A 9851-nucleotide genomic window follows, 5' to 3' on the forward strand; every position below is an offset into this window, starting at 1 on the left:
GTCATTAACTTGTGACAAAGTTGTGAAAATTGTCAGATGATAATTAAAATTGTATAACTAGAAGGTATGTAACGGAAATATTTTATTTTGATAATGAAGCTACTAATGGGGTGAAATTTTTGGTGCTGATGTGGTGCAAAGCATTGGTTAGTTAACTAGTGTCATAACTGAAATTAGTTCAAAACATTGCAAAATAAGCTTTCATACTATGTATATATAAAGCATTTGATCCACTACTACTTGATGAAATGACAATGGAATGATAGTTTGACCTGCAAACATAAATGCATTGTGGCTTGCAAAAACGGGCATGATTCTGCACATGCTCAATAGTTCAGTTCATATTATTATTATTATTATTATTAGTATTATTATTATTATTATTATTATCATGTAAATGTTGTGCCAGCCATGCCTGACCTTGGTTTCATGGTTTGTGGGCATTGACCTACTGGCTGGCATGATAGCAGGCAACAGCACTTATTGTACCATAAATTTTAGTCTTTTTACAGTGCTCTTGTCACAGTGAATGTCATATTGAATTTAGCATGCAGATGTAGCATATTTGTATGTAATTAACTAGTGTCATAACTGAAATTAGTTCGAAACATTGCAAAATAAACTTTCATATTATGTATATATAAAGCATTTGATCCACTACTACTTGATGAAATGACAATGGAATGATAGTTTGACCTGCAAATATAAATGCATTGTGGCTTGCAAAAACGGGCATGATTCTGCACACGCTCTCAATAGTTCAGTAAGGCCTGTGGCTTTTTGAAATGCACAACAGTGGTAGCAACATCTGTGCTTTTTCTTCTCTGGCACATTACTCATATTACAAGTTGATCATGTAAAGGTTGTGCCAGCCATGCCTGACCTTGGTTTCATGGTTTGTGGGCATTGACCTACTGTCTGGCATGATAGCAGGCAACAGCACTTATTGTACCATAAATTTTAGTCTTTTTACAGTGCTCTTGTCACAGTGAATGTCATATTAAATTTAGCACGCAGATGTAGCATATTTGTATACTGCCATTCAAAAGAGTTCACTATACTGTGCTATACAACAACAAACACATTATATATTGCTGTGACCAGGATAACCATGCAGACTAGGTTAACCTTGGATTTTTGGAAATAAAGTGATACCTTATAAGTGATCAAGAAACCATACCTTACTTTGAACTAAAAGTGTGTATCATTGTATGAAAGTGAATTTGATGATACACTATCTATGGATAGTGTATTTTTGTTATTTAGTATGCTACAGATATTCTTTTTCTATTTTTGCATAGAGTTGGACATTGTAACCACTGTTGCGATTTCAAAGAGCCCTTAAAGCTGGAACCACATGCCGTGTTTTTCGCTCTCGATAATGCGACGCTTGGCGAACGCCTGCATCCCCGCTGAAGCGCCAGCACCTGCATGAGCACGGTGGGTGCGCGCAGGCTGTGCCGCATTTGGGCCAGGTGTTCCGCTGAGTTGCTCTGCCAAGATTCACGGAGGGCAACACCATCTGGTGACATTAAGGAAACTAATGCGTGACATATATGTGCCATGGACTTGCACTGCAATGCCATTAGTGGAGAGACATTCTACTCCTGTGGCTGCTGCGTGTGGCGTGGCCGCCCAGATCCTATTTTGAAAGCAATCTGTGATGAGTACAAAGTCTAGGGCATATGATCTAGGTGTGCGGAGGGCTCAAAGCTTCATGTGCGCTGTGTACTCAACGCTTAGTTCGTGTTAAAGCAAGAGGCAGCAGAAATATCAATTTGCTCGCTGCTGCTGCCGCCCGTCCGCACTCCGACATTTTGACAGAGTTTCCTGGTCATCCATGAGATGTGTTCGTTTGCGTGTGTGCATGTGATACCATGCTTGTTAATTTAGTTCGTAAGCTAATGTTTACAAGTCTATATGGCCAATAGAACTACTATCCTTATTCATATACCTGTCTGCTAATATTTTATTGCAAATTTTGGGTGAAACTGCAACTTTATTTTATTCATTGCAACTTTAGTGCATTGGGAGTAAATCTTAAATCTTGTTCCTCCAAATGAGAGAATGTTGTATTTCTGTATGAAAGCATGAGGTGCACGCTACTGCAAATGACTTTTTTTGTTGTTGTTGTTTGGTCATGGAAAACAGTTGAGCGTTACGGTGAAGGGCATTTATCTTTTATTTATTTTTTTGGTCATGCTAGAAGGGGGCACATTAAAATTGAGGGTGCCTGATAATCAAGTAAATACGGTATCTGCTCTTTACATTGGCTATTTTGCTCTCACAAAGAGTAAATATGAACAAATAATTCTAACATAATTGCAAAACATTGCTGTAACTGAATTTTGCATGCAGCTCTTCAAACTAAATTATGGGAAGTAGCACAGAAGGAAGGAAAGATTAAATTTCACTGGTAATGAAGCATTGTGGGATGCTCAAAATCTCGCTGGATAGCAGTATTGCGTGGTTTAATCATAAGTCCCCCATGTGCAGTATGCATCAAACTTTGTCATTTGTCATTACTTTCACTGCACTACCTGCACTCCTGAGCTTATCACTTGACAAGAGATGCACTGGGTCCAGTGCCATCTGTGTGAAGGGCATTTGATGCTTTATAATATTGCACAGGTTGGCAAGACCATTCAGATAGTTTGAATTACTCAATTTTTTTTAAATACGCAAGCTTCTACTGCATTGGTTTATTAGTCTATTCTTTACTGTTGGCAACATAATTGCAATGTTCCAACATCATGTTAGAGCAAGGAAACTTATGGATAAGTGTATATGCATGTCATTCTTATTCGTGTTTGAAAATTTTCATATTTGCACATCCGTAGTGAAGCTGTGTCTGTTCTCTTTCCAGATTGTGAAGAACCTCAAAGAAGCTCAAAGCAGGTACATTATAGCACCACAGTAGTAGTGAGCGATGCAGTCTATTATGCAGCAGTCTTCCTTCACCAGCCAGCATCGGATGCGCCTTGGGAAAGCAATGTGTGCAGGCCCACATCCGGCGTCCAAATTGAGGTACCATGACCAGTGCTAGCATAGCCAGCTGTCAATGGTGTACCTCTGAAGTTGTAACTCTGACTCCCCACTCCCTTGTACGTGTCAGTTTAGCTTTTCAGCAAGACGTGATATTGAGCGAGCACTACTTTGATGGTGTAGGTGTGAATGCCTTTACTGCCATTGTCTAAAGACTGATTCTTTGCGTGTTTGCCACACCCACTGAGGCGGTCCTTGAAATCAAATCTTTTCAATTTTCATGGATGTGAGCACAGTTGACCATATGCCAGTGCAGCTTTTTTAACTGCATCATTGAGATATTCAAGGGAAAATTGCGTGTATCAAATGCTACCAGTATGCATCTGTGAGAAAAAAAAATATGTTGGCTATGTTGTCAATCAAGAGGGCTTGATGGTTGTTTTTAAGCTGTTTTCCACTGAGATGTTTAGATCTAGCCACACTTTTATAAGGGCGTTTTTGATAGCGTTGTCCAGTTAGGTTTGTCCTAACAAATCTGTTTTATTAAGCCTATGTGGCTGCAAATAACAGGTTAGTTGCATAATATAAGTGCAACCTGTCTGTCTGAGAGTAGTTTTATAAGACTTGTAGCTCTTGTGTGACATAGTACATAGCTGGATGCTTGACACAGAGCGCTGAAGCATGCCTGTTGCACATTTGGAATGATAGCAAGCAGATGTATCTTTTTCCTTTTGAGTATCACAAGACTGTATCCTTCTACACATTCTGTTTTGCTCTGCTAGTTATGAACATTGTTTTGAAATAAAAGAAATGTTCGTGCACAAAGTACTTAACGAGTGCATTGAAACGTTTATTTTTAAAACAATACTGAGAGCATAATCTCGAAATAATTTCCTGCCATTTGCACATATTTGTACATAAACCTTCAACAAAGTTGTTGCATAACAAGCACATAAATACATAAATAGCACAACTAACAGTATGTACAATTATTCATGCTGGAAGGCACTGCTGGCCACACCTTGTTCAGCATCGTGATTAATTCGCCAAATCGTCATGAAATTATAGAATGTCACTTGTAGCTATGCCCTTGTGGTTGCAGCACAACGGACGAGCAACATTGGGCCTGCAAGGGCACTCATTTGTTGACCATGGTTTTGTCAGCCAACATTCTTTGGCTTGCAACCTATCAATGTCTTTGTATATAACACAGTTTAGCTTACAAATGCCACTTCACCCTCGTTACTGTCTTGGCTAGTCAATGCCCTCTGGTGCTTGGCGTACTCGGTTGCATAAAGGTAAACGTCTAATGTCCGTTCTGTGCACTCTGCAATGAAACGCACAAATGGTCTGACATCACCCTCATTGCCAAGCTGTAGGTACTCGTAGTAGAGAGCACGGTCTTGCTTGCGCACAATCACAGGAGGATAGCCAACACGCATCAGGAGTAAGTTCATCAGCAGTCGTGCTGTCCTGCCATTGCCGTCAACGAAAGGGTGAATGAAGACCAGCTTGTAGTGAGCGAGTGCTGCGTACTTGACTGGGTGCAGCCTGAGTGCTGCCTCAGAGTTGAGCCAGTCCACAAAGTCCTCCATGAGGTCCCTAACCAATGAAGCTTTCGGCGGCGTGTGTTCACCTACAAACACCTGTGTCCTCCGGAAGGTTCCAGCGTCTACAGGGTCAACGTGACCCAGGATACGGCGATGCATGGCCAAAATGTCCGAGACCGTTAGCAGTGCCTTGTTGACCAGAGTGTTGTTGACAAACTTGAGTGCAGCGTCTAAGCCCAGGATCTCATTGTGCTCCATGATGCTCTTGCCTGGCACAGCTGTGCGCGTCTCGACGACCATGCGTGTCTGTGCAAGTGTCATGGTGTTGCCCTCAATGGCCACTGTGTGGTGTATGTGCTGAAAGTAGGCCTCCTTCTTCATGCGCTTGAGGGATGGGTCGCCCTCCGGGATCTGGATGAGAAACAGCCGTTTCTTGTCTATGCGTGTCAGTTGCTTCTCGTCCAGCTTCTCCACCACAGGCAGCGTGCGCTGACGATTCACCAGTGCCTGCAATGTAAACATGTCCTTGCCTTTTATCTTGTTTGTTTGAGAGTGCTGCACACTTAAGGGCATCATTAGAAGTTGCAAGCTCAAGTGTAACAAAACAAAAAGCAACTAGGCATACATTTGAAATACAGAGCTCCACTGAAAGTTGTATGCCAGTGAACTTCGCAGCGCTCATCCTATGTTGTTTCTTAACCTGGTTTTACTTCGTGCTGTTTTTTAGCTATGAATCAGCACCAACTAGCTCAGTTCAGACTCTCCTAACCTTGCAGTACTTACTGATAGGACACTAAAGAAAATACGAAGTTAGACAGTTAAATTGCACTTTTGATATACAGTTAACGTTCGAACTTTCTCGCGGCCCCTCGGGAGTCCGAAAAATCGAAGAAACGTATGCATGTCTTTTACTTCCCCCAAGGGCTCAAATCAACACACGCACGTCCGAAATAGTTTTGAAGGCCTGCCAGTACACTTATTAGGCGTATCGGCGCTCATGCTGTCTCGTACTGCGATAGGAGACGGCAGGTGCACGCGTATGCAATTAAAGAATACATACCGTGTCCCGTGACAATTGCCCCTTGCCATTCTTGAAATGCTTCACTGCGCAACGCTGATATATTCAGGCGAAGCTGACTTTCGGGAACCGGCGTTATGCTACGCGCCGACTCCCCCTAGCTTCTATGACATTGGCGGATTGCTAACAGCGGCGAATTGTTTCAATGGAAAACGCGGGGCACCGAACAGAAAGAAGCTTGGTAGCGAACGTCGAAGTGGCTAGGCCTAGCGTTGCCGCGGTGGTGGCTATGGCTGTCAGCTGATCTGCGTGCGAGAGCACCGGTTAGAGGAGGCGAGATAATCAAAATGGCGACGGTGGTAGATACGATTGCCGTTTCGGACCTGAGGTCACAGCAAAATGTCCGGAAAATCGGACGGCGAAGGTCTTTTACGCCATAATTTCAGACATTCTTATACATTGACTCTATAGAGTATGTGGCGGTGCCGCGAGGACGTCCGAATTATCGGGCATGTCGGGAAAATCGGCCGTTGGCTGTAGTGAAAGAACATTCACCAACAGCCGAAACTTTGTACCACCCAGAAATTCTCCCACCAACTTCTACTGACACTATGCTGTACTAGAATACGGAACATGTCGTCCGGCAGCGAAAACGTGGCTCTTTGCAATGACTGTCTATTGTAACGTCATCTGTCACTGCAGCCTGGAGTCATTGCTGGCAGGCGGATCCATAAGGGTGCAACACAGGGCCTCCAGGATCAACAGTTGTAGTTGTCGCAGAGGTCATGCATGCTCGTGCAAAGCTTGCCGATTATTTGCCGTGGTATTTCCTGCTGCATTCACACATTTTTTATGTGCATGGCAAGTGGTGGGGATTGTGTTTCTGTTATTGCATTGTGGTCCCTGCACAATTAGGACAACTCTGGGCTCCTTCAGATTGGGCACATTGGCTGCATTCTTGCCTTTCGGTGCCCTTCTGTGGAGCAAAATGCCCAAACGATGGTGGCAGCATTTGTCACTGAGCATTTTTTTTTTTATTCAGCGAAACCTGGCCACTGCTTGTCTAGCTGATGCAGTGTGAAAGGAATCCAATGCAACCCACATAGTTAGAATGCAGGTGCTCCTTTCGGGCTTCTCACACGTGTGTTTTGAAATACTTTGATAACAAAAGCATATGCATGCATACCAAACAAGTCGAGGAGCGTTTGTCTTCTGCAACCAAAACACTGAGCAAATGATCAATTACACTGCAATATCTGTGATTGAAAATGTTCCAAGCTTAGACAGCGTTACTGATCTATCCTAACAGTTAGTCTTCTTTAATTTTACAAATTATATTAACTTTAAGTGCGTCTTGGGTGTATTAGTCTATAAAGACAAAGTTTCAATAAACATATTTAAATTTTGCACGCTAGGCACACTGGTCAATTGCAGCATAGATGGTGTCCCTGCAGAAGCAACCATTACGGATCACATACTGCCCCATTCCAGTACACCATACTGACACGACAGATTGTGGCAAGATATTCCCAAGGCAATTTATGTAAATGAAGAATGAAAGCCAAATGGTAACAAAAGAAGAAATCTGGTGCAAAATTTTTTATGAGACATCGACACTGCAGGCTTGGAATGTTTGTCCTTCACTTTCTGCACAGTAAGGGCATTTTTGCCACTGAACAAATGTGCAAAGTTTTGAATGAGCAAGTGACCTTTAGCTCAAGTGTTTTCCTTTAGTGTCCCATAGTGTCTGATCTCACAGGCACTCGGGTAGATCAGGCATAAATTATATAAATCACACATCCGTATGTTGAAGTGCCAGGTGTGTGACTAACTCCTTGTGGATGATGCTTGCAACCATATGAAGCAGACAAAGCTAGATGAGGCATGGGAAAAATTTCCAGCTATGTTTAATTTAAATATAGGAATAATAAAAAAAAGCAACTGGAGGATGCTTAAGCTCTCCCCTTAAGAGTGGAACGTGACAGCATTTAAAGGTCCCTGACTGCTTTTCATGTCTACAGGCAACTAAAGCTTATGTAACCATAATGTTTACCAGCAAACACTGGTGGTGAACATATGCACGAAGGTGAGCTTTCTGGTAGAAACGAGGCCTCTTGCGTGGGCTGATCCCAGAGGCAGTGCACACCCGCGTCAAACTGCAAACAGCTGGAAAAGGGGTCTGTGTCCGAGTTTCTGCGTAAGAGAATTATGTTTTCTCGTATATTTGAATTGCAATCCGGCGCTGTCATGTGTGTAGGTTGTGTGTAAGTTGTATTTACGAATATTCTGACTCATTTGACTTTGAGAAACTCAATTAGTTCAGTAACGCTTATGCAGAGGGCCTGCATGGTTCAGGATGATTTTTCTCTCATGGACAACAATGCAGACACTGGGCTTTCTGTGACATAAGGCCCTTAATGTGAACATTTTCAAAGGGAAATGACGTGCTACAGGCATCGTGTAGTATGTGAACTTCGGAGCAGACAACTGGCCAATAAACTTTTGTGTGCTCCCTCATGGCATCAAGGCTTCAAAGTCGAGGCTCTCACTATGCAATGAATGAGAAGAATAACCACAGGATGGATACCTGTGAGTGGTCTGGTTTGGCAACTAGGGCACGGCTGTACATGTGGTCAGCCTTGATGAAGTCCTGCTTGTGGTTCTCAAGGAACTGTCCGTACTCTGTGAGTATGTCTGGATGGCTGGGACTCAGGATGAGCGCATGCTGGAACAGCTTCAGTGCCTTCTCATACTTGTTCAATGCTACCATGTGCAGTGCTGCCCTCAGTGATGTCAGGGCTTCCACATCTGCAAGTACGGAAAGGCAACAATGTTGAGCCCCAGTATCCTGCACTGTGATGTGGGCTATTGAAACCGAAATGTCAAGAATGACAATTTACGCAGCTGTCTCTAGCAGTCGTGAATTTCTCCTTGGACTACTGGAAAACATTAAACATTTGTTACCGCCTCACTACTAGCCTTACTACATAAAGAGCCGGCGCTTTTCTTTTAAAAAGGGTTTGTCGGGGATTTTAGCAACCATCCTTAGTGCCAAGATGTTTCTCAAAGAAAATGTGCGCCTTTTAGCGACCTGTGCTGGCAGCGGACGTGAATACTCGGTCCCCTTGAAACGCTTGTAAAGTGCATTACTCTACGTTAATTGTTGATAGAAATGGTGTTAAACCTCGGTAAGATTGACAAAAAAAAAAATAAAAATAGGAGAAAAATTGGAATGTGTTTAGCTTCCGAAACAGGTGGGCAGAAAACTGCTGTTGAAACAAGGTTTCGCACTGGCGCGCTTAATTATTTTTTCGTTTGTATGGCGCAATGAAGCTATTTTTTTCCTATTGCAGTGCACATCTTTGGGCTCGCTGCACATGAGGCTCGGCATTAAATGAAGTGCAGCAAACAGTTTATCGGTACTGTGCGCTGTACCGACAGCACTGCGCGAGCGCTTTAGTAAAACGTGTCTAGCCGCTCCGCGACAACTGGGTTCATGCCAACTCCTCGAATAGTGCGTCCAAAACGTTAGCCGATTCTGAATGACGCACGCAACCGGGAGCTACTTCCCACTAGCGTGATGCGGAAACTTTATGGGAGAGGAGGCGGCGAAGCTGAGTGCTAACAGCTGGCGAATACCACAACGGCGCGTACGACAGGTTGATGGGGCTGCAATGACAAATTACTACAGGACTGACTACCGTTTCTGCCATCGTCGTTATTCCTCTTCCGTGTGGGAAGGTGATTGTAGACGTCAACGATCTCCTCTTCGGTCACCTCGAGATCGTTGCTGTCCGGCAGGAAATTGGGCAGCGTGCGCGTGTTCTGCTTGTCTGCTAACTCCGTGCTCTTGTAAGGCGTCAGCTCCAACTTGGACGCGGCCTGCCGCGGCCGCTTCAGGTTCCACACGGACGGAGTCCAAACGAGAGCCAAGCTCACGAGCAGCACAACGATGCCGACGATCATGAACGATGCGCTGAAACTTGCCACGTACTTGTGGGATCGTAAATCCTGGAACAGCATCGACATGATCCAGTGATGCGTTGACATCATCATGTTCTCGAGCTTCATGTACAACCACAGGAGTGCGTTATAATTCATTCTACAGGTGACAATTGGCGCTCTTTACGGTGCATCGCATACGCTAGAACACCGGGCATTGCAGCAATGCGAAAAAATACACATCAGCCTTACGGGCGCGTTGCTAAGGGCGCAGAGAGCAGTTGACTCTAGGTGACGCCTGTTGCCTTATACATAATTTTTAAATGTACGCCTTCAGTCTGTAAGAGTTACAATTA

General features: G+C 43.7%; 2 protein-coding genes across 2 annotated transcripts in view; one reads left to right on the forward strand and one right to left on the reverse strand.

Moving 5' to 3' along the window:
* SH3PX1 (sorting nexin 33-like protein SH3PX1) overlaps nt 1-3813 on the forward strand; it is a 44507-nt gene extending 40694 nt beyond the window's left edge. Inside the window, exon 16 of the mRNA XM_075671596.1 lies at nt 2867-3813. Within this exon, the coding sequence (XP_075527711.1) occupies nt 2867-2920 (54 nt within the window). The 3' untranslated portion in view covers nt 2921-3813. The remainder of the gene's footprint in view (nt 1-2866) is intronic.
* A 1-nt stretch (nt 3814) lies between these two features.
* Nucleotides 3815-9775, reverse strand: Fic (FIC domain protein adenylyltransferase). The gene is made up of 3 exons (XM_075671597.1): nt 9255-9775; nt 8141-8361; nt 3815-5042 (listed from the first exon to the last, which is right to left on the reverse strand). The coding sequence occupies exons 1-3, from the start codon at nt 9652-9654 to the stop codon at nt 4200-4202; spliced, it is 1464 nt and encodes a 487-aa protein (XP_075527712.1). The 5' UTR covers nt 9655-9775; the 3' UTR covers nt 3815-4199.
* Between the last annotated feature and the right edge of the window lie 76 nt (nt 9776-9851).

Source organism: Dermacentor variabilis, chromosome 10, assembly GCF_050947875.1.
Source record: "Dermacentor variabilis isolate Ectoservices chromosome 10, ASM5094787v1, whole genome shotgun sequence".
Taxonomy (NCBI): domain Eukaryota; kingdom Metazoa; phylum Arthropoda; class Arachnida; order Ixodida; family Ixodidae; genus Dermacentor; species Dermacentor variabilis.